Source organism: Podarcis pityusensis (genome assembly GCF_964106645.2).
Source record: "Podarcis pityusensis genome assembly, chromosome: 1".
Lineage (NCBI taxonomy): Eukaryota > Metazoa > Chordata > Lepidosauria > Squamata > Lacertidae > Podarcis > Podarcis pityusensis.
Window position 1 is genome coordinate 46,238,628 of NC_138028.1, and position 24,793 is coordinate 46,263,420.

The following is a 24,793-nucleotide window of genomic DNA, read 5'->3' on the forward strand; positions in this document are numbered from 1 at the left end:
ATGAAAATTCAGCAACATTTTAATGTGAATTTATCCTAATATACACATTTTTGCAAAGCCATTTCCCCTTATATAATGCATTTTTGTATGCTATTTTCACTAGTATATACATTTTTATGCACACCACAAAATTGCATATTTTTGTACATGGTACTTGGCTGGAAAACTGCATGGCAAAATTTGGAGAAGTGCGAAGGATGGCTGTATTTCAGTTTGCATAGAAAAGCACAGATTTGTATTTCTTGGCCTTTCCCAGTCTTGCCTTTACTATGTTAAAGAAGCTTATTTATAGCAGATGAAAAGTCTGCTTCTCCCTCCTCTGATCTTTTAACAGTGCTGTAATGCCTATTTAAGTCATGTCCAGGAGAGAAGTTTCTTTGCTACTTCTCTTGCTTTCTATGGCCATTCTTTTATCTACATTTTATCCACCTGGCACCTGAATATACTTAAGATCTACTACAAAAAAACCAGTTCACTCCAATAGCAAACTCAGGTGGCAAGAGACAATAGAATTAGGGCCAAAATGGGGTCACTGAAAAACATCAGGGAGGTACCAGCATATCCAGAGGAATATCAAGGTTTGCAGAAATGTATGTGTGCGCACACACGCTCATAAGGGGGCAGCCTAGTGAGGACTGAGGATGCTCAGTAGCCACAGAATGCTGGGTGTCAGATGGAAAAGAAAGGGGAAGAGTGGAATGGCATATGCTAGAGGAGAACATAGCTGGCTGACTGACTGGCTGGAGCCCTGACCAGGAGCTGTGTTGTTAGGATAGGAGAATACATGCTAGCATTTTGAACAAGTCTCACTTATAATATATAAACCACCAACAGTGATGTATGTAGTAGCAATATGAATCCTTCACTGGGATTCTCTTTTGTGTTTTCCTACAGTCATAATAGGTGGGAATCATCAATTCAATCTATCTATAAAGTCAGATTCTGATTATCGACAAGTTAAATAATGAATGGTCCCTTGAATGTAACAAGAATGTCACTGTCTTAAATTCTAGTGATGAGCATGGAAATTGGGCTCTTCTCACTCAAATATAAAAGATCTTCACATACTGTACATCGCATAATAGAAAATATAAAGATTTGTCACAAACCTTGCAAATTTCTACACAACAAAACAATTGCCCCAAACTACATCTGAAGTTTCAAGAATTTTATGGGTTTTCCAGTGAAAATATGGCCAAGATTCCTACTATGGAGTCCTAGTTTAATGTGCATAGTTGTTGAATGCAGGGATCTTGCAATGGGAACCACAGTGATTGATACAGAAATAGATAGCTGGTTGCATTTTGGCATGGAGCTGTGAGCAATGTTGAGCTGTTCAAACCCTCCAACAGGGATGTCTTGGATAAAGATTTATTAGAGCAGTGGTTTTCAACCAGTGGGCCTTGGCACCCTGGGGTGCCTTGAATGATGGTAGGGGTGCCGCAGGCAACACTGGCCTCTATCCCTCTTTCCTTCTCTCCCTCTTCTGATGCTCTCTCGTGCGTTTGCCTTCCAAAGACTTCCACGGTTGTTGTTGCAACAGCCCTGTTGCTGTCTCCCAAGCTGCGGTGCTGGCCTCACATTCACCTTTGGCTCATCTCCGTTGGGCCACTAGGACTGGGGGAATCCTCTGCCCAGGTCCCTGTGGGGCAGCATGAGGAGGCATCTTCCTTTGGGACAGGGGGGAGACCAGGGGCAGCAACAGCAGCTCCCCAAGGAGAGGCTGAGGGAACACTCTACAAGGGAGGGTTTGGCTCCTCAGGCAAGGGATGACGTAACTGGGCTCCTGAGCCCCACAGGGGTGCCGCAAAAAGAATGCAGCTGGTCAAGGGAGCCGTAGATTCAAAAAAGGTTGAAAACTTCTGTCTTAAAGAATGTTGTCTTCTAGTTCTATATAGCAAAACTACTTTCCCCTAGGACTGACACATCATTTTATCAGGGGGTGCTGTGATGAGGAACCCTAGTTTAGCTCTGTCTTGAGCCTTCTTTGCCTAGGTGTCAAAGTGAAGAACCCAGGTGTGATGCCTTGTTCCTTTAACCCTTCATCTGCTTTTGAGTTTTACTTCCTCTTTGACTCTCTGTTCAGTGAAAAGGAAGCTTGCCATGGCTGCTGAGCTCTAGCCAAAATTTATAATACGTGTAACTCAGCAAAATGTATTTACATACAATGCATTTCTTTTTAAGCCTGAGTTTAAAATATAAACTATAATTAAAACCTGAAAGATCACCAATCAGAACCTCCAACTAACCTCTTGCCACTTAAAGCTCAGCCAAATAGTCACATTGGCGAGTATGAATGGAAAAGGAATGGCATAAGAATGAATCATGTTCACAATACATCCCTTTCTTCTGAGAGCTTAGTATGTCACTTTATAATAGGAATTGATGTGCAGATGGTATAGTTAAGTAGCCATGATCATGGAGATATTGATAGGACATAAGAGGATAGCGCAGCATAGTATATAGGGAATGCCTGTCCCTAGTGAGTTATGTATTTGATTTGTGAGTAGCTTTGTAAGTGTTGTGGTAGACACCTGTTTAATCTGAGATGTAAGAACAGCAAATCTAAACATTTGATCTATTTAAAATAAATTATCCTGTAACTTTAAACTTAGAAACTAACAAGCCTTTGAAAAGTTTGTTCTTTTTCTCCTTCAGATATGTAATGTCTTTCCCCCCACACCATAGGGGGCCAGCAGAATGAACAGATTTAAGTGCTACACGATGGGATAGGTATATATGTATATAGTTTTAATTCTATCAATGTTTTATTGTTTTTAATGATTGTTTTTTCTTTGTTCTTATTGGTTCTTGCTTTTATCTGTAAGCTATTTTGTGTCCTGTCAGGGGAGAAGGCGGAGTAAAAATTAATAATAATAATGATGATGATGATGATGATGATGATGACTGGTTGTGAGCAGTCCTCACAGGATCAGTTTGGTGCTGGGTGCTGGCAAGGAACAGGTCCAATAACTGCTCTTCATAATATAACTGGTAATTTCTAACACTATTAATAGAAAACCAGGGAATTTCTCGTAACCAGAAGAAACTTTCATTATCTTTTCATCAAACCTCTGTGCGCTTAACTGCCTGTGAACTGTAAACATCAACAACACATAAATTGAAAAAAAACCCAATAACTTATTCTATAAATAGAAGCTGTCATCTATGATAAACAAATCTTCCCACTACAGTGTTTAGACTTTGACCAATCACTGACCAATTGTCCACTGAACTGGGTAAATATGATTTACCTCAGGAACAACTTGCAGACCTGCTGAGAGAGTAGCATTAAGTTTTCAAATCTGTCCCGTGGTTCAGGAACCCACAACTCTTTGAATTTGGGGTTAAATTTGCAATCAGGACCGGTACTTGTGGATTCTGTTTAGAAAACCACCACAAGTAGAAGAGAGAGAGTTCAGAGGAAAATAATACAGTCTGACCAGTGACTGTTAAAAATAATAAAAAAGCACAAGTCTTCCAGAAACAACACTATATATCAGGAATATACATTAGGAACCTGGTACTATTAAAACATTATTGGGCTCCACCTCCAATCGCCCCTGACCATTGGCCATGCTGACTGGGGTGGAGGGGAGCTTTTATCCAGCAGAACCTGGAAGGCTACAGGTTCCCTTGCTTCATGGTGTAGCATTTGTATCTTGATCCTGTAGTTGTTTACACAGAATAAACTCCCGCCGAGTTCAGTGGGTTGTACACCTAGGTCATGAATTGCTTCCTGGAGTTTTAATTCTGAAACCAGAAGAGAGCTATCACTTTTAAAACAATTAAATCCTGGGAAGTCAATTGGTCTACTTTTGGTAATGACGTTGTACTGTCCTTTAATTATTTGGCTATGACATTGCATTGGAGGCTGAGCTGGTAATGGTATTGTGTTGACTCTTAAATTGCACAAACTGGTTTTTCATAACCTTAGTGTACACACCTGCAAGGCTTACACTGGAAAATATAGCCACCTTGTATCCTAGGGAAGCTGTTCTGTGATTACGTGCTCCTAGTTAGCTAGATGAAAGGCCTTATAGGTTGTCCTAGGAGAGGGGAAAGATAAGGGAAGGGCGCGCAGCTAAGTTATATTGACAGCTTTTCAGCAACACTGAGCTTAGGAAGCTGCCAAGGCAAGGACAAGGATGTAAATGCTGAGATTTGTATTTGGAATGCTGGTTAGCCTAAACTGGGCCTTGAAGATAATATTAGAAATAGGAGCTTCCCATTGCCATCCACTGGGGGAGTGGCTTTGCCATCCAACATACACCTGGTCCAAAGGTTATTTTAAGCCAAATATTGGTTTGTTTTTGGTTACAGCTTGTGGCTCCATGAGCTTGTGGGTTTGGAGAACCTTGGCTTAGCTCAGCCCAGTCCAGTGTAGCAGCAAAAAGGACCAGGGAGGAGCAAAGTGGCTGCATGCTGCTTTCTGGAGGCTGCACATTCATTCATGTTAGTCTTAGTATGAAATGTGAATCAGGCCACACTCTGCTTTACTGTAGATGTGACCCATCAACCGTTGACCAATTAAAATCCGTAATGGCCCTCAATTTCCAGTTACTCAAATGCTGAATATAGGGTGTACCAGTGAGAAGAAAATACCAACCTGGAGTGATATCCTGTCTTTACATTCTTTGAGTTTTCCTCCCTGAAGTCCACCTAGCCTAAGCACTTGCCTCCAGGCTGCTGTCATGCAAGGCTAATCAGATGACCTAATGTCTTAGGCCCTAGAGCTCCCCTCCTGGCCCACTTGGCACAACCTCATCTTTGTTGTAAGGAAAGCCATTTAGTAAAAGGGGGAGGGGTAGATATATTATATTTTTCTTAAGTAAATGGCCATTATTTTTTCCTGAAGTCATTAGGGTTGTTGTTTGGAGAGGATATTGATTTGCTTTAAGATGTCTGGTTGCTGTGGCTGTGCATATGTGGCCACAATTAATCTTGTAGCGGAGAATTCGCTAATGAAGAAGCATAAATGAGCTGTGTTAAGGTCGTTAGTGGTCATTGGATGTCTGCATACAGCAATTGCTCCTGCCCTTAATGGCATTTCTGGTCATTAAGGTTTCACAATTAATGACAACCGCTCTTTTTTAAATATGTGTGCGTGTTGGGAAGCAAGCTCTTCTTCAAGAATTCCATTTGTTTTCTCTCAGAGGTGCCTGACTAACAGTATTCTTTTAGAAAGAAATCCCTTCACAAAAACCTCTGTTTTTTAATTCTGGGGCTGCTGTAAAGCAATGGTGAGATGACCAACGGATCCAGAGATGATTGCAAGCTAGGAAATGGCTAATGGTTCTACTTCAGGGCTGGTTCTTCTTCAGAACAGTTGACTGTGATGAAGAGTTTGCATTTTGCTGGAGATTCTGTGTAAAGAATGTGCATGGGCCTTTGGTGAAAGAGGGCCAAGGCAGTAATTTTGGGATTCTTGTTATGGGATGCCTGCCAATGAGGGAGAAAGGACAGAAAGCACAGAAAGGAGAGCAAGATTGGGGAAACTTTAGGGTGGTTCTATCCATCCCCAGGTCATCCCCCAATTAGGACTCTTAAGCAAAACATTTCAAAAATTTCAAAGAAAGCAAACAAAGAATCTGAAGAAGGAAACATTTCTCATGGGGATGTCACACATCCTAAATCTCAGTCAGCTGAAATGACTAGATAAATTCTTGTTTGTTGTACTAGATAGTTGGACAGCTGGTAGAGAATTGAATATAATAATAAGGGAAGTACCTCACTGAGATAGGAGGGGCCCTCCCCCCAAGTGTCATTTCAAATGTCTCCCCTGCCTGTCCCACAACTGTAACGTGTAAGTCTCAAGCATCTTTCTTTGTTTCAGATCAGTCACATGATATAGTAATAACAATAACAATAACCAGCACCAACAGACATGTATTTCTTGTCTCCCCATATAGTTATGGGTTGCAAGGCTCACAGATGATTATGAACCTTGTTGAAAATTCCAACACACATGCACACACAAACACACACAGTTGTTAGTTCAGCGCTACTGTGTTTTGTGAGGGTTTCCTTTTTCTGCTCTTTTTTTAATTTCGCTTGGTAGAAGTGAATTGTTCCACCAGGCAGACTTCCAATTAATCACCATGTGCTTGATCAGGGGACCCTACCCTGATTTCATAGACAAAAATATACAGAATTACACCCTGAAGTATGTGTAATATCCTACTGCTATGGGTGACATAGCAGATTTGCATTGTTGCGTTAAACTCATGAGCACCAAATTATACATTACTTTTATTCCCAAAATATCTGGGGTGGGGAAGAGAGATGGATCAGAGTTGCAACATGTTGTGGGGCCTTAACCCTTCCACTGCACATGATGGCTTTGGTCCAAATCACTGTTCTCAGATCTCTTGTTAGTTACAGAGGTGAAACCATGCAAGCAACTTACATATATGCTTGTATGTTTTCCCTGTATGTGGCTAATGACAGCTCTGGCTTAGGGCTGGGGGGGGGGGGCAGATTTGGATTAGTGTTTGTACCATAGAATAGTGGGCGAGACTTTTTCCACACCTTGCCTCATTCCAACCTTCCATCACAGCTGCTTTTAGGAAAAGAAAATTATACAGGGAGATGCAATCACAGATCTCCCATTCAGTGTCTGGTTTAGCAATCAGGTCCACCGTTCTTTTACAATACAATAAGCTATTGGTACACAGTAATCACAGGGACGTGGGTGGCACTGTGGGTTAAACCACAGAGCCTAGGACTTGCCGATCAGAAGGTCGGCGGTTCGAATCCCCGCGACGGAGTGAGCTCCTGTTGCTCGGTCCCTGCTCCTGCCAACCTAGCAGTTCGAAAGCACATCAAAGTGCAAGTAGATAAATAGGTACCGCTCCGGAGGGAAGGTAAATGGCGTTTCTGTGTGCTGCTCTGGTTCACCAGAAGCGGCTTAGTCATGCTGGCCACGTGACCCGGAAGCTGTACGCCGGCTCCCTCGGCCAATAAAGCAAGATGAGCGCCGCAACCCCAGAGTCGGTCACGACTGGACCTAATGGTCAGGGGTCCCTTTACCTTTACCTTACACAGGAATCAGTGGGACTCCTAACATGCAAAGTACATTCAAAACCTCATAGAACTGTCAAGATGAGTGAACATACCCAGACAAGTAGAAGAAGCGGGCTGGATGAATGGCTAGACTTGAGAGGAACAAATGCAAGGTGGCACCACCGAAATAGCACATGCATGGTCATACTTGCAAACGGTTGTCTAGAATTGGCTGCTCACTAGGCTGCTCACTAGCTCTCAAGTGCTCACCTTAGAAAATAGAATTTGTGGAGGGGAGACCAAAAAAAGACAATAGAGGCTGTTACATGGCCCAGAAGTGGTCTTTTGAGTTTGGTGGCTCTGCTCAGAGGCCTAAACTAGATGTGATATGCAGTGGTGCAGCCTTAGGAAGTGAGTCTGAACAAAGGAATGGTGGGTAGGAGGACATTCTCAATTCTTTTCCATCTGTCATTTCCCTCAGTCTTTTCCATTCCAGCAGCTGCTTCTCCACCTCTGTGGAAAAAGATACAGGTTCCTTTTGTCTCCTTCCCCATGAAAAGCAGTGGGGGGGGGGGGCTGAGTAGAAAAATGGAAGAAGGTGAAAGGCTTAAACAGCCTCCCTCCAGCCCATGATCCTTGAACTTGGAGCCTCTTGAGTCTACTTGTGCTTTGCAGGAAATACTAAGGGACAATGCCCATGACAGCCAGCCACATTGAGACCAAATAACTTCAGAGCTGTGCCATTATCCCCTAGGAGTTCTTCAGAATCTTTTGAGAGAGTGGAAGAAAAGAAAGGTGAATGCTGTCTAGCCGCAGCATTGTGCAGAAATACAACAAGAGGGAGGATCAATTCTTCGGGAATTTTCACTGCTCCTTGTTGCTGCTCCTTGTAATCACGTTCATTTTGAGCACAGCTCTTACGCCGATTGATTTCGTTCCAATCAAAAGTCATTTCGTCCCCACCCCTGCCCAACTGCTAACGATTGCAAGTCTTAAGCCATGCAAATACTTGAAATGACAAGCTTTTCCTGTATGAAGCCACACGTACGTCCTTTGCTTACTTTTGCACATGTGCATTTTGGATGCATGTTAAAACTTGGGAATTGCTGAGACAGGGATGTAGAAGACTGCTTGTGAGAGATGAAGATTGCATATGTGTAGGCAAACCTTGGAGGGATGGGAGACGTGGTTGAGAAGGTGATTGTTGTCATTATCTCAGTGGTCTACTGTTGTCTTTCTTGTTTTGCAGAAGGAACACTGACCCTACCTTTGGTTTGTTTGTTTGTATTTCCCCCCTCCCCTCCAGAACCCCCCATTGCTGATCCTGCTACCGTAGTCCTGCTGTTTTGCAAAGCTGGAATCGACACGCATGTAGGGGAGGGGGCCAGAGTCCCGGCAGCTGTCCCCAGTAGATGTGACTGTTATGCTAGCTTTCCTTCGTTTATTCCTTTTGTAGGTTATTTTTGGCTCTGGGGGTCGTTGGGAGGTGTCTTTTTCTTTTTCTTTCGTTTGTTTGATCCTGAAAGGTTAGCCGTGCAGTTTGGTTTCTTCTGTGCGAACCAACCTTGGGAGTGCAGAGCTCTTAAAAATACAAATTTCTATTGCAGCCGCAAGTTTCAAATTGGTCTCCAAGCGAGGTGGTGGGCAAAGCCCACATTGATTCATTTGGAAGAGGGAGGCGCTATTTGTTCCTTCCTTTCACTCTCCTTGTTTTTGTAAAAGAGGAAAAAGAAGAAAAAGCCCACAATGTTTTTAAGAGCTCTGAATAAAACTGCTTTGCCAATGGGGAAGCGGGAAGGGTTGACTTTGGTTTTTCTTGTGCCCGGCAGCAAAAGGGTTAATGCCTGCTTTCCTCTTTGATATCCATTAGTTTGGAGCCCATGTTGTGATTGGTCCATGTCCATGTGTGTTTTGTTCCTGAACTTTATGACTTTGATTAAAGGAGCAATCCAAGGTGCGCCTGACTAAGGGTGGACATTTGCCATTTCTCCAGGTCACCCAACCTGCTTGCAGTTCACAGCAAACATGACTGAGGCCGTCAAAACCTATCAGTGGCAGTGCATTGAGTGCAAATCCTGCAGCCTCTGTGGGACGTCTGAGAATGATGTAAGTTCATCTTCATTACCGATATTGAGATTAGCAACTTAGTTTAAAGGCTATAAGTTCATTTGTAATGTTCATTCATTTAAATCGCAGCACTTTCCGCAAGCAGAAGATAGCCTTTTCTATGATCTATAATGTTTTGGTGCGCACACATGCTCTCTCTCTTCCCTGCCTCATTGTTTTTAACTATTATACAGGATCATTTAAGATGATAACACTTGGTACAAATGGATCAAGGTGATAACAAAACTGTGATGGTTCAGGTGGCCTTCATAAGGCTCATTTGCTCTACCCAGGATGTAACCACTAAAGAACTTTGCAGCAAGGGAGGGACAAGCACAGCATTTGCCAACTCCTCAGACACCCACAGCACAACCAAGGGAAGGAGTGCTGCTAGTGCTCCTTTCCCTATCCCAAGTAAATTAAAGCAACTGCAGCATAAGCGAGAGACCACCCTGCACTATTTTCTTTAAACCACGTACATGATGTGGCTTCCAGTCTCAGGTTAGGAGGAAATCTCTGCTGTCTTGCAGAAGGGTGTTTCACAAGATGTGGCCCAATGCAAACACCATCCCCTCTGCACAGACAGCAAGGGGAATGGAGGCCTGTGATAGGCTCCCATCATTTTACGGCAGAGGAAGGGGACTTGAGGACTTCCAGATGTTGCCAGTCTCCAGCTCCCATCAGGCCCATCCAGCTTAGCCAGTGGTCAGAGATGATGCAAGATGTGGAGGGCCACCGATTCTCCACCTCTTAATAAGGCCACTATAATAAGAGTATGTTCCTTTCTGATCTGGGTTTGAATATGTGTGGACTTGAACTACGATAGCTGAGGGTGGTTCAAGCCTCAGTGTATTAGGACCTGGAATATGTTTTGGCTGCAGGCAGCGGACATTGCAGAACATGAAAAGTCCCCAAGGTAATGTGGTAGAATCACAGTTCGATCACATGTACATTAGCTTTGTAAGCACTCTTTAGTAAAATGTTTGGAAATCTCAGATCTGAAGATGGATTTTTTTTTTTTTACCTTTCTTCCTCCCCCTCCTGATACCACTGGTGTCATTTGTCTTAAGTAGGTTGCTGAATTTCCCACCTGGTCTAATTTGCTGTTTTGTTTAGTTTTGCTTAATTAAAAAAAAAAAAAATATTTATTTTAAAAAACCTGACCACTCAGATAAAAATCAAGATGGTGCACAACAATATATGGAGGTTGTTGTAAAGCAAAAGAGACCATAAATAAAATATTGAATAATAATTAAAAATGACTGGCTCATCTTGAGAAAATGCGTGCAGCCTATTGGTGTTAAAGGGTCTTGAAGAGATGGCTGAAAATTAGCAGTGAGGATGCCTGCTGTATCTCTGCTACAGAAGTGGCTCAAAAGGTGGGATAGAGCCACTGTCCTAGCTTACTGGAAGGGAGAAGGGCAGGAGAGAGGCAGTGGGAAGTTGGTGTAGTGTAAACTCACCTGGAGGAATGCTGGATTAACTCCTCAGGTGCATTTGCATCATGCCAACCTTCCCATAGGGGTGCGGGTGGCGCTGTGGTCTAAACCACAGAGCCTAGGGCTTGCCGATCAGAAGGTTGGCTGTTCAAATCCCCACGACGGGGTGAGCTCCCATTGCTCGGTCCCTGCTCCTGCCAACCTAGCAGATCGAAAGCACACCAGTGCAAGTAGATAAATAGGTACTGCTCCGGCGGGAAGGTAAACACCGTTTCCGTGCGCTGCTCTGGTTCGCCAGAAGCGGCTTAGTCATGCTGGCCACATGACCTGGAAGCTGTACGCCGGCTCCCTCGGCCAATAAAGCGAGATGAGCCACAACCCCAGAGTTGGCCACAACTGGACCTAACGGTCAGGGGTCCCTTTGCCTTTATTAACCTTCCCATTGCCTTGCCACTCCTTCGTCATGTTAAGCAACAGTGACCCACATAGCAGTTCTGCTCCACCTGGCAAGCAGCTTCTATTGGCACTGGAGATTTTAAGCGTCTTTCCAAGATAATAACAGGCAACAACAATAATAAAAAAACAGAAAACAAGCTGCTTACACAAGCCCCTCTTGTTTTAGCAAGGAAACTTTGCTTTTTTTATGCAAGGGCTACAAGAAGCCCTTCTATCTGTGTGTGTTGATGCTGCTGTTAGGCCATGCCCTGAGCAAAATGAGAGTTTCCCCCCGCCATTTGAAATACAAGTTGCAACATGCACGCCAGATATGTCCAGAAATCCTGCCTGTGGAAAAGTGAGAACAGAGTGACAGCCATTTCAGAAAGCAGGAGGGATGCTCCTGTCTCTATCTGCATTCATATATGTTCTCTGTTGTCTTCGTGCCACAACTTCATATTTATAGTACCACAATGCACCCATTTATGGGATATTTTCAGCTGCTATGACTAATCTAATGCCTGTTTTCTTCTCTTTCCTCCGAACAATCTTGGATCAGGACCAGCTACTCTTCTGTGATGACTGTGACCGTGGCTATCACATGTATTGCTTAAACCCACCAGTCTCTGAACCTCCTGAAGGTAACATTGCTTGGAATCTACCCTATTGTTACTGTTTGCTGCTGCTGTTAAATATTTCTGTCCCGTTTCTCTGCTCAGAGAGCACTCAGGGTACCATTTCCAACTTTATTTATTTATTAAATTTGTATACCACCCTTCATCCAATGATCACAGGGCAGTTCACGACAGAAAAATACAAAATGGAAAAGAGAATACACAATAAAACAAAAGCAAAAGCAAAACCAATCCATAAACCCCCTTCAATACTTAAAAGGCCATAGAATGTTAATCAGCCAAGTGTCTGGTTGAAGAGAAATGTTTTTGCCTAGCGCCTAAAGATATGTAATGAAGGTGCCAGATGAGCCTCCTTGGGGAGAGCATTCCACAAACAGGGAGCCACCACAGAAAAGGCCCGTTCCCATGTTGCCAAAATATGGAACAAGGTAAAGACGTTTTCAAGATATGGAAAAAGGTAAAGCAGTCATTGTTGTAGATCATGCTGTGTATGTGCAATTACACAACGTGGCTTAGCCAAAGGATTCACAAATACTAATGCAAACTCCTTGCTCATCAAACAGAATTTGCACCAGCAGATGAGTTCAGTTGACTTATAACTTGCTTTGCAAGCATTTTAGAAGCCCACGCTAACAAAAGTAACACAAACCAATGGGTGGTTTCTTGACTTGGAAAACATGACCGTTCTTGAAACCTACTTACATTTAGAGGTGTACACCTGCTTCAGATGAAACCTAAATCACAAACTGAATCAGCATGCGTTGGAGAGGTTTGGATCTTATCTGAAACAGAGCAAGCCGCCTCCAAAGCAATTCATGGCAAATTTGGGTTGCTCCTGAAGTTGCAAGGGTATTTAGAGCAGTGTTTCTCAAACTTGGGTCCCCAGCTGTTGTTGGACTACAACTTCCATCATCCATAGCTGGCAAGACCAGTGGTCAAAGATGATGGGTCAAACTTTGCTTTCCTTCAAAGTTTTGGAACAAGTGATGGCTTTTGGAAATAATCTCTAGCGTTGTGACTATAGGTCAGCACTTACCTAGCTGTGATGCAAACAAATTTATGCAGGCAGGAACAGGCTAATGGGAATCCAATCTCATTGTGGTGTTCCTGAAAATATTCCCCATATATATATATATATATATATATATATATATATAGGAAGCTGCTGTGTCTTTGAGTGTGTGGTGACTTCAACAGAAGCTAAGGAGTGATTTTCCAGATTGTGTAATGAGGCCCATGCCTGTGCCATGGGAAATCAACCAGTTAACTAAATAATTAAATGTGTTATGCGAGTCCAAAATCCTACCTCACAGAGTCAACTGCCTGCCAGATCTCTACATAGTTAACTTCCTTCTGATCAGCCTCATAGGGAAGTGGGGGACAGAAGTAATTTTGACACATCTTCAACTATCCATCTGTTTATTAGGCTGAATACAATACAGTTTAGTGAAACCACCCAAACGGAAAGGTATTGTATATTTGGCAAACACAACTGCCACTCACTAGGCACACTGTATGCAATACATCACTGTATCCCCCTTGTTTATACAGTGGTCCCTCGGGTTAAGAACTCAATTCGTTCTGGAGGTCTTTTCTTAACCTGAAACTGTTCTTAACCTGAAGCACCACTTTAGCTAATGGGGCCTCCTGCTGTCGCCACACGGCCGCCACACGATTTCTGTTCTCATCCTGAAGCAAAGTTCTTTAAAAAAAAAATATATATTTTATTAAGGATTTTCTTGTTTTACAGAAGCGTAGTGCCTCATATTTTTTTTTTCATGTAACATTTTTACAAATCCGTTTCATTTGTTGAGGCATTAGGGGGAGAAGAAAAAAAAGAAAAAAAAGAAAGGGGGGTTGGAGAGAGGGGAGATGGATGGGGTGGGGTCGGGTGGCGGTGTTTCTATTATGTTTAATGTATGTAGAGTTTGGTGTCAGCGTTGCTTGTGTTGTTCACTTGTGTTCCTTTGGTGGTGAGAGAGGTTGGGGTTGGCCTAGGGTGTGATTGTTTGCTTGTGATTGGCTGTGGTGATCTTTGTTTTCGTGTGTAAGTGAGGTGGGTGGGTGTTTTGGATCAGGTTAGCCATATTGATTTGTATGCTGTTGGTGGATTATTGTCATTGTCCTGTTGGGCTGTGTATGTGATAAAGGGGAGCCATACCGGGGTGAAGGCGTCTTCTTCTGTTTGTCCCCGTGTCAGTTTCAGTTTATTAGTTAATTTTTCTAGTAGGGCTGTTTCCCATACTATTTGGTACCATTGGTCCATGCTTACTCCTGACAGGTCTCTCCAGTGTCTGGTTATGGTGTTTCTGGCTGCTGAGAGCAGGTGGGTTATGAGTTCTTTGTGGTGTAAATGGGCATTGTTGTCTTGGAAGATGTTTAGTAGGGCCAATTCTGGGGTGATGTCTATTACTTGCTTAGTTATTTTACATATTTCTTGTATGGCTGTTGTCCAGAATAGTTGGATTTTGGGACACTCCCACCACATGTGGAGGTATGTGCCTATGGAGGTGCACCCTCTCCAGCATTTTGGTGAGGTTCCTGGGTGTATTAGCGCTAGTTTCCTTGGTGTTAGGTACCACCTGTAGGTGAGTTTCAGTGTGAGTTCTTTTCTTTTCATTGATATGGATTTAAAGGGGGGTTTAGACCACATTCTGGTCCATTGAGTGGGGTTAATCTCATAGCCTATGACATTCTCCCATTGTTTTTTGATTGCGTCTAGGGGATTTGCGGGATTTTGGAGTAGTATTTTGTATATTGCGGATACCGTCCCTTTACCGTTTCCCTTTGTTGTTAGGAGGAGGTTTTCGAAGGTTGTCAGGGGCCTAGTTGCTGCTGATTTTACTGTTGGGTCTGAAGCAAAGTTCTTAACCCAAGGTAATATTTATGGGTTAGCGGAGTCTGTAACCTGAAGCATATGCAACCCCATTTGGTGCTGCATTCCATTGCAAAGTGGGAGAGAGCAGGCGCTGTAACCTTACAACAGCTTGACTTCACCCCCAAAGGCACACTCCTCCACTGTCTCCAAAGATGAATGGATGCCAGCCTTGTCTTCATCACATAACTGTGACAAACATCACTGTAATTAGATTTAGTTGTGTGGTGCTTTAAATATTGCTTTTAAAAAACTCTAGTGCAGGTATGCGTACCTGTACTCATGCACAGACACAGAGATGTGTGCAGCATATTTCAGATTAGAGTGTGTACCCACATAATTTTTTAAAAAAAGGATTGTACCACCTCAGAGTGGTGGAGGGATGGGTGCCAACCAAAACTGATGCTTCCAGTGGGGAAACATCTGAAGAACTCCTGCATCTTTTGTCATTTGGTCCTTAATATAAAATATATATAGCCTGTCCATATAGCATGCACACACAGAGGAATATGCATATTTGTGATCACACATGTGGATCCGCATGTCCTGCAAATGTTTTACCTGTAGGAAATGTGTGACATACAAATTGGTCCTCTTGTGTAGTGTGGTTTAAATAGCTTTCCCACTTCTTCTGCCTGACACTGATTGATGTACCCCAGGACCACTCACTGATCTGATGGTTTTATTACTGTATTTATTTATAGGGAGTTGGAGTTGTCATTTGTGCCGAGAACTTCTCCGAGAGAGAGCATCTGCCTTCTGCTTCCAGCCCTAGAAGAGTCTCCGTGGACCAGGACTGGGCTTGTTCCTGGACTTTTGGCACCAGCACACAACTGTCACCCGCCACCTAAGGATCTGTGTCACTACAAACACACCTGTACACACATGAAAGAGAATGGACATTCAAAGAAATTTCTGTGGTATTTGCTGTCCAAGTGTAGATTTCACAAATCTCGTACCTCCTGGGTTCTACTAGAAGGAACACACATGGTTTGTTTGTTTTTTATGTTTCCCCATCCCCACTGCAGTGCATGATTGCAGATATGCCGTAATAGATTCACATGTGTTATGATAATAGCAAAGCAGGGAACTGTTGTAACTGTTGGTATTTAGGCATTTAAACTGTGTGGCATTGTGCTTTTTGTTTGATCTGTTGTTCCCCCCACTCTAGCACCCCAAGAGAAATGCCAGTGTCATCTCCACATCCGTCCTTGATGCAGAGCTGTGGTGAAGATATTGAGAAGTATCATTCGCTGCAGGTGTCTTAGAGCAGGGGTCAGCAACCTTTTTCAGCAGGGGGCCGGTCCACCCTCCCTCAGACCTTGGGGGGGGGCCGGACTATATTTTCTGGGGGGAAATGAACGAATTCCTATGCCCTACAAATAACCCAGAGATGCATTTTAAATAAAAGCATACATTCTACTCATGTAAAAACACCAGGCAGGCCCCACAAATAACCCAGAGATGCAGTTTAAATAAAAGGACACATTCTACTCATGTAAAACCATGCTGATTCCTGGACCATCCATGGGCCAGATTGAGAAAGCGATTGGGCTGCATCCGGGCCTTAGGTTGCCTACCCCTGTCTTAGAGGAACCTCCCCCTCACAAGCACACTTTTAGATGTAGAGGACCTTCAAAGGATACAACAGCTCAGTTCTTTCCTAGTCATTAACAGTAAGGCCCAAGCTACATGTTGGGTCCTACCAGTCCAAGTCCTCTCAATTCTCTGGTAACAGGTATGTGGAGATGGGGAACCTGTAACTCTCCAGATGTTGTTTTCAACACCATCCCTAACTGTTGGCCGTGCCGTCAGCCTCCTGTTTTACATGGGGTTGAAATAGATCTGAGCAGGTGGGAAAATTCAGCCCTGGGGTCCAAATATCGCTCTCCAGGTTGCTCAGAATTTCCCCCAAGCCACATCCCATCACTGTCCCTACTCCACACACTGCTCAAAGCTCTTTTGCCTGGCTGGAATTTGTCCTTCACTGTGATAATGCCTCTCACTTGCTGGGGTCGAGAAGGGTGTGTGTGCTTGTTTGTGTGTGAGGAAGCCTCTGGTTTTGCATTTGCATCTGTCGCTCTACCCATCTGTTTGCCTTTGGTCTCCCCCACCTCTGGCATGCGTCCTTGGGAAAGTTACCCGCAAGGAAATGCTGTCCTCAAGCTGGAAAAGTCCCACCAACCTCCTGTTCGAACACATTGACCTGCCAACATTTAAGTTGGGCCAAAGGACACTGTTTCTTCAGGCCTGATCCGAAGACTTAAAATGGGAGCAGCACATGTGCTTAGGGTAGAGCACCCAACATCCCATGGCTGTGTGCATGATCCATAGGAAGTTTTCTTATGCAAAGCCAGACCATTGATTCAGCTAGCTCAAGTGTTGTCTACGGCAAATGGCAGTTCTCTAGGTTTCAGACAAGAGTCTTTCCCTGAATCCCCAGCCCTACGTGGAAAAGACAAGGATTGAACCCAAGTTCAGCCTTTTGAATGAGCTCCACCTCTGCACTGCAGCATCACTAGTCCAGGTTAAGCATGTTTAAGTATCACAGATTTAAGCCCATGCTTAACTCTCTTCCATCTAAATCAATGGCTATGTACAGTTCTTAGGAGCATGGTCCAGCCAAAATTTCCTCTAGTTGTCGGAAGGACATTTTAAAGTGTTTAAAGCAGGGGCTGGGGCTGTAGCTAAGTGGTAAAACATCTGCTCTTCATGCAGAAGCTCTATGGTTCAATCCCTGGCATCTTCAGGTAGGGTTGGGATAGACCCTTGCTGAATCAGTGTAGACAATGGACCAATGGTCTGATTCTGGATAAGGCAGCTTCCAATATTACTATATATTTTCCAAAACACTAAGAGACTTGGAACTCAGAATGTCAGCCCTTTCCTTGAACCTGCAGATTTTAGTAACTGCTTAAAGGACTCTCCAGTGTAGAGATGAGGGCGCACAGCTAGTATCCTCATGGTGGTGCCCTGATCCAGCAGCAACTGCACATCTGGTGTAGCAGCTGCACTCGGATGGCAGTCAGCCCCAGGGAAGTTGCTGCAGGAGCAGCAGAACCCCTTGCTAAAGCGAAAAATCTAGAGTCTGGTGTTCCTGTAGATTTGAATGGAGGATTTGCTTGATTCACGAAAATATAAAATGGCCATTACAACACATTTCCCTCCCTAAAAGAAGACCTGCAAATGTTCTAGATGCTGTGTTCAAAACAAAAGAGAAGTGAACCTAAGATGGTTGTAGTGTCCTACATCTCTTCTGTGGACCCTAGGTCTCTACCAATCATTATTTAAGATGGCTACAGAATACATTGTGATTGTCAAGATATCCTGAGCCTCTAGTTGCAAGAAGCTGGAAGATGACTGGGGGTCCTTCATTCTATAAGCACCTGCTTTCTTGTAGCTTTATTTTGAAGGATCCAGTACTGGCACAGTGGGAGACAGGGCACTAAGCTGTTTATAACATTGACCTGTGGTTGTCTGAATGTCCTTATGATTGACACATTGTGTTTGACCCTTTTTCTTTCATTTGATTTTAGAGAAAGAATGGCTGTATGTAGATGCATAAATTGTATACGTTCCATAACTAATTTGTTGTAATATGCCAGGGGAAACTACTCAAAATTGCCATTTGCTTTGGTTCAAGGCCACCATTTAAGGTAAATAAGCAAGTAGGCTTTATTTTCAGAAAAGTGCAGGCCGCCATGTTTTAAAAGAAAACTCCAGCAAGAACAGAATCCTAATACTTCTCTTTGGGCCAGCTGCTAACAGTCACAAAGGAGCGTGCTCATTTTTTAGTTTCACCAGGCTCTTCCTCAAACTTGATCTTAAACGAAACAAAAGTGAGGGGGGAAATGTTGCTGGTAAAACGTTTTGCAATATGCAATATAAAATAGATTTTCTAGAATCTATTTTAAAGTGCCATAACCCACTATTCAGAAACAAGGGTGCAATCCAGCCAAGGTTGACCACTTTTATGCCCCATAGATTTCAGCTATGACTTTGCTTATTTCTGCCATAGAAAGCAATGAGACTTAGAGCCTAAATCTTGATTCGAAAGTAAACCCCACCGAAGGGACTTGCTCCCCAAGAATCATGCATCAGATTTCAATCATAAAAAGTTTAATTTTGGCTGGCTGGCTCTGTAAGTGTTATCATTTGCTATCACTGTGTATGTTTATGAACTACAGCACTGTTTTAGCACTAACTAAGTTGGCATAACTGCAGCTTCCATCCCATCAGCTTCTATTACCAGATGTGGTGTTACGCACAGTGACTGTATGGCCCAGTATTGCCCAGAGGGAGCGAGACTGAGATGACATTTCAGTCACCATGGGGTTGAAATGTGTCATCTGAGTTGATACAACGCTATGCAGCTAAAATTAAGTAGTAACCTTTGGGAAATGGGACTGCAGCAGGATGGATGTGCCCAGAATATGAGGTGCCTGTCTTGTGCCAGAGCAATCCATCCTGGACACTGTTGCTGCTACACATTTCTGTAAGCTCAGTACATCAACTTACAGTACTCGGGAGTAAGTTGCTCTGAAATAATTGGATTTGCTTTCAATTATATTGTGTTTAAGATCAAGGGATGGGGTGAACAGTGTTATCTTGAAATGCCAATGCAACTATGTACATTTTAGTTAATCCCTTTGCTGAGTAATGCTCTGAGTAGCACTGAGCATTCATGGCAAGGCAAGAAACTGATTTGGCAGTTTTTAGGGTCAGGGAAAAGGAGAAAAAAGGCAAATGGAAGAAAGACCATCTGCTCACAGAACAAATCCATCTGCGGAATGGGAGGAGGCAATTTTGAGGTTTTCACCCTTCCCTGCAGCCCCTGTGCTCCCCTAAACATGTTTTGGAGAGCAGATTAAGGAGGGCCCTGGAAGGTGGCAGGGGATAGGGAATTGCCAAGGGAAATTGCCCCCACCCCTCATTCTACTGATGAATCCCACCATTGGATGCCTCCCATAAGGAACTGCAAGAATGGAACCCAAGGAGGCATTTAAAATCATGTCTCTCTTGGCCCTAAAAGTTGTCTGAAATGACAAAAGCATTGTTTTTTTATGAACTCGAAGCAGTCCATGGAATGCAGAATGGCAAGCAGGGGAGTTACAAATCTTGTGTTTGCCATGTGGCACTAATGTGGAGGGGGAGGGTATTTGCAGGAAAGGATCAGCTGACAGGTGGAGGTTCTTAACAGTGAGGACCTCTCCATCATGCCCATTCATGATGATTTGCACTCATAATGGTATCAGGGTGGCCTCGCTTTTAATAGTGTTTGCACCTGCAAAAGTTTTGCAGCAGACATCCCATTTAGTTTCCTATCCGTGCATGTCCCCAGGCTTCCCACTGAAATCCTGCAGCTTTTTCCACAACAAATGTCCCACTTCTGTTGTGCTGTACCTCTAGGGTGCCCCTCTAGATGGCAAATAACTAATAAAGCAGAATGTTGTGTGAGTGATACAGTATACACCCACCACTAATGCACTGTTGTTGTGTCAACTGACATGTTGCAGAGCACACCTGCAACACGTCTCCCCAGCTAATTGGGAGGAGCCCTGGGAAGAATAGAATACCCTTCTCTGCCCACTATTTCTCCTTTACAAATTCCATCCCATTCCTTATTACAAGCAAACGCCTGGGCAATTTGTTTGCTGAAGTAATGGGTAGCTCCACTGGGATCAATGGAAGTCAGATAGGAAGATGGCCGAGGCTGCATTTGGGAAAATAAGCACTCTTCAAAGCTTCTCTGTAAAATGAATCACCTGAGCATTTAAATGTACATTGTCAAAAGAAGTATCACTTGACGTTATTGCCACCACCTCCTCAACAAATTAAAACACAATGAATTATAAAAAAAAGGAATTGTTTTTTCTTGTTTGCATTGTCTGTAACCTTTTGTATTTTTTAATTCATTATGATGAGATTAGAGCACATAGCAAGTTGCACATTTATATACCCGGACTCATACGTATGATGCAACCAAGTTCTGCAAAGGACAAGAGAACCATTTAGAGCCATCAAAAACTTTGTCTGCTGTTAGATCACAAGAAAATGCATTATTATTCCTCATATTCTCTTGCACTGAGAGTTGTTTGGGCCCCAAATGGAAGCACTGGAAGCAAAACACATGAGTTATGAAACCCATTAAATGGAAAGCTGAGCAGGCTAAGCCAACCCAAATTAAGGTTGTGATCCTACACAAATACTTAGTTGTAAGCCCCATTGATTTTAATAGGACTCATTGCTGTAAAAGTATGACCAGGACTGTAGGCAATTCAAGTCTAAGATTTCACGTGCCAGCAAATAAAATGCTCCGGTGTTAATATATTGTTAGCTGCTATACCAACATTTTAAAATAACAAGAAGTGCATTGCAAGTTCATTAAAATGGCCTTGTATGTAGATAAGTTTATATGAGTGGGTCTTATGGAGAAACCATGTATTATGTGTCTGTTTGGTTTTTGTGTACCATTGTGAGCAGCACTCAAAGCACTAGCTTTTTGCAAGCACAGAGAGAACGATCTGTGCCAAGTTTGGTGTGTGACATCTGCATCTGCACAATCAACTCCATGCATGGCAGGGAAGGAAAAGTCAATGCAACCTGACCAAAAACGCCGCTGCAACGCACCAGAGAGACCCATGAGAATTGGCTCCGAGTTGCAAGACTTTTCGATTAAAGTGTTGTTCCAGGAACTTCATGCTGAGCATTCAAAGCATCTTTCAAGGGTAATGAAAAACTAGATGTGGGTTCAGTCAAGGCTTTGGTTGATTGGCTGTGTGTTTCTCTGTTCTGGTGAGAGCAGAATAGGAAGCTGGAGTGAGGACTGGCAGGCAGCCAAACCTTGTCTTCAGCAGTGATATAATTACTAATAATGACCTCAAGCCCAGTCAGCTAGTTAAATGGCTTTTCAGGACAGGCACCAACTTAAAGTCTGGTTTATAGGCAGGATAAACTGAATCTTTGGGGTACATGAAAACTGTTGTGCTTAGGTCCTCCTCAGCTATGGTCCAGGAGAGAGGTCAACATCCTCAGGCTACAAGGCTAACTATATATTTAAGATTAAATTTAAATTGTTGTTATTAAAACATTTAATTAGAAAGCGACTTAAAAATTCTTAAAATGTGCCCATATGTATGTCTGTGTCAAGAGATTTAGAAAATGGAATAGTTTATAAACCTGAGAACGTAAGAAGAACCTTCCTTGGATTAGATCAAAGGCTTACTTTAGCCAAGCAACCTGTTTCCGACAGTGTCCAACCAAAAGTCTATAGAAAACCCATAAGAGTGTGCTATAAAGTGCTGGTCTAGGGTTCAAATCCCCACTTGGCCATGAAGCTCACTAGGCATCCTCGGACCAGTCACTGCCTCTCTGCCTAATGTACCACTCAGGGTTGTTGTGGAGATTTAGAGGGGGGAGAATCATGTATGCCACCTTGAGCTCCTTGGAGGAAAAATTGAATGAATGAATGAATGAATGAGAGGACATGATGACCTAGCACTTTCCTGTTTGTGTTCCCCAGTGACTGGTATTCAGAGGCAATACAGCCTCTGATCCCAGAGGTAGTACATATAGCCATAACTAGCAGCTTGGTAGCCTGATCTCCAGGAATCTGTCTAACCTCAGGTTAAAGTTGTTTGGACTGGTGACTGTTCACTACATCTTGTGGAAACAAATTCCATAGTTTTAGCTATGTGTTTGTTGTAAATAAAAATATGCCCTTTTCCCTTATGGGGTATCCAAGAGCCCATATAGAGTCCTTACATAGGTTCCCTATTGGTAGGAGAAAATAACAGAGGCCAACCAGAGAATATTGAGAAGCAAAGCAGCTAGTAAGCTTGATCTTTATTGATCTGTTGCAACAGGGTGCTCCCCTCACACGCAGGAGAGGAAGAGGACCCAGAACAATGCTGTGCAAGGGCTTATAAAGACTTTTGAAATTCCCATCCTCTAGATCAAGACCACCCCCAGAAACATTATGCATACATCACAGAAGGGGTGTAATCTAAGACCACCCCTCAGATACATCCCACCTACATCACAGAAATTTAAATGTTGTTTTTCTCTTGTCCTTGTTTATCTCCTGTCTAGCAGGTTACTTGATTGGATTTCCTGGGGAGCCTGGCCATTCTTTTGTAGTGGTAAAATACTTATTTCCTGGGCCAGGTCACAGGCTCACACCTTATTCAAACAGACATATCCTTGAGACAGGATTTGTGAGGAAAGAGACAATGGGGAGGCTTTTCCAGGATTTGGTCAGTTTAGGAATCAAAATGGTTCCAGATTGGTCTTCCTGTGTTGATCTATGTACGTGTGGTTATGAACGTTGCCATATATCTAAAACCATAAAATTCCTATCACATGTTGCATGAAGGACTTCATTTTATATACCCTGAATATTGTGCCACTCATCATCCTTGGATGGTGGTTCTGGCATTCTGAGGGAGGAAGAAAAGCTCTTCCCTCTCCACATTTCCCCCTCCGTGTATAATTTTATGTGTACCATTCCTCTAATTAAAATGGCTCCAAGCATTGTATGTAAGCATTCCTCCTCCTCGAGGAGTTGTTCTTGCTCTCCAATTATTTTGGGTGCCCTTTTCTGCTCTGTGCTATTCCCCCCCCCCCAGTTGTGCTGACCAGGTGTTGTCACAGTATAGATTTATATAAAGGCATGATGACAGTGACAGTTTTATTTTCTTTCCCTTTCCTAATAATCTCCACTTTTTTTAAAAGAGCTGCCACACACTGGGTCAACATTTTAATTGAGCTATCCACGATGACCTCAAAATCCCTTTCATTATCAGTTGCCACCAGCTTCAAACCCCATCAGTGCAAATGTGAACTTTATTTTCCCACAGTGTACATTACACCACATCAGTGGACCACCACATCAGCAAGGCCTGGGGGACAGGGGTTGTTATCTGGGCAACCTAGACCTTCCAAACACACTGCCCAGGCTTGTGCCCTGGTGAGGTCACTTTGGTGCTTCACCCCTGGAGGCACACTCCATTGTCTCTCCAGACAAATGGATGCCAACAGCAGGGCTTATTTGAACTGAAATGTGACTGTGTTAGACTTCATTGGCAATATCTATGATAACACTTAAGTCATCACAGTTCTCATGCTTCAACAACACTTACATGAAGTGATGGGCATCACTTAGAGTTAAGTTCAGAGTTGACTCCCTTCTGCTTCCATGGCTGATCTAAAGCATAATGGTTTAGGGCATCTAGAATTTTTACCTGTGTCGTGACCAGAACATGCGTTTACTCAACCTGCCACTTCAGATGTCTCCCTGATTTCATTTTCCATCTGAAGATCACCCCCCTGAGCATTTTGGTCAAGAGGGTGATAGTGTGTCTTCAGTTCTAAATTTAGAGGCTCAGTATTACTTTTACTTACACTTGGAAACAACAGTTGAAAAAGGAGCCATCAAAAACTATAGCACTCCAAAATGGCACAGCCTATAATATGCATTATGGAATTAAGGATGTTATTCATAGAAACTCTAGCTGAAAATGTTTTTGGTTTGCTTCTGTACGTGAATGTCAAGTCCAACAATTATTTACGTCTTCTTAATACTTTCAACTTTAAGAATCACATGGTCACCCTCTGGAAAATGGGAGAGGATGTTAAAAAAAAATAAATCCCTTCAGTGAATAGGAATTCAAGCTAGCATTCTGAAACTTCATTCTGGGATGCCGCCTCTGCTTTCATTTGGAACGGGGCTCAGCTCAGCTTATGGAAATGCATCTTTTACACTTGGAAACACCAGTGCTTGAATTCCAGTAGAGAGACAGAGGCTGGGCAGGGCTGTTGCCGCTTTGCATCAGGTAATGGCTACTTTGAAGTGGAGGAACTGGCAAGACAGGCAGCGTAATAGCTGTGCCAGGAGCCATTCTGCATGCAGACTTCGGCAGCATTGTTTACCCTTTCCAAGGCTAAGCTCCACTGCTATGGGAGCTTGACTGGCTCAAGCTAGCTGGGAAAGCAAAGCTGTTCAATTCCCTTTTCTGCAGTGACCTTGAGCTACAGAATGGCTGTGCATATGGTGCACATGCACAGAGCTTGAAACTAATCCAGGAAGGTAGATAGGAGAGTGTGTGTCTGTGTGTGTGTGTGTGTGTGTGTGTGTGTGTGTGTGTTGCCTCTCCCGCATCTCCCAGCTGATTCCACAGCTTAGGCCTTAACAGCTGCAGTTGTCTGACAATTAATTCCTTCCCAGCCTCAGCTTCCCTCCCCCTCACTTCACACAGGCCTTTATATACCCAAGTGTGAAGGTGCCTGGCAACACAATT

At 43.3% G+C, this 24,793-nt stretch overlaps 1 protein-coding gene across 1 annotated transcript in view; it reads left to right on the forward strand.

Annotated features, from left to right (window-relative positions):
* DPF3 (double PHD fingers 3) overlaps positions 1-21,321 on the forward strand; it is a 190,864-nt gene extending 169,543 nt beyond the window's left edge. The window contains exons 9-11 of the mRNA XM_080997690.1: positions 8,999-9,111; positions 11,545-11,626; positions 15,200-21,321. Of these exons, the coding sequence (XP_080853816.1) occupies positions 8,999-9,111; positions 11,545-11,626; positions 15,200-15,270 (266 nt within the window). The 3' untranslated portion in view covers positions 15,271-21,321. The remainder of the gene's footprint in view (positions 1-8,998; positions 9,112-11,544; positions 11,627-15,199) is intronic.
* Positions 21,322-24,793: the final 3,472 nt, after the last annotated feature.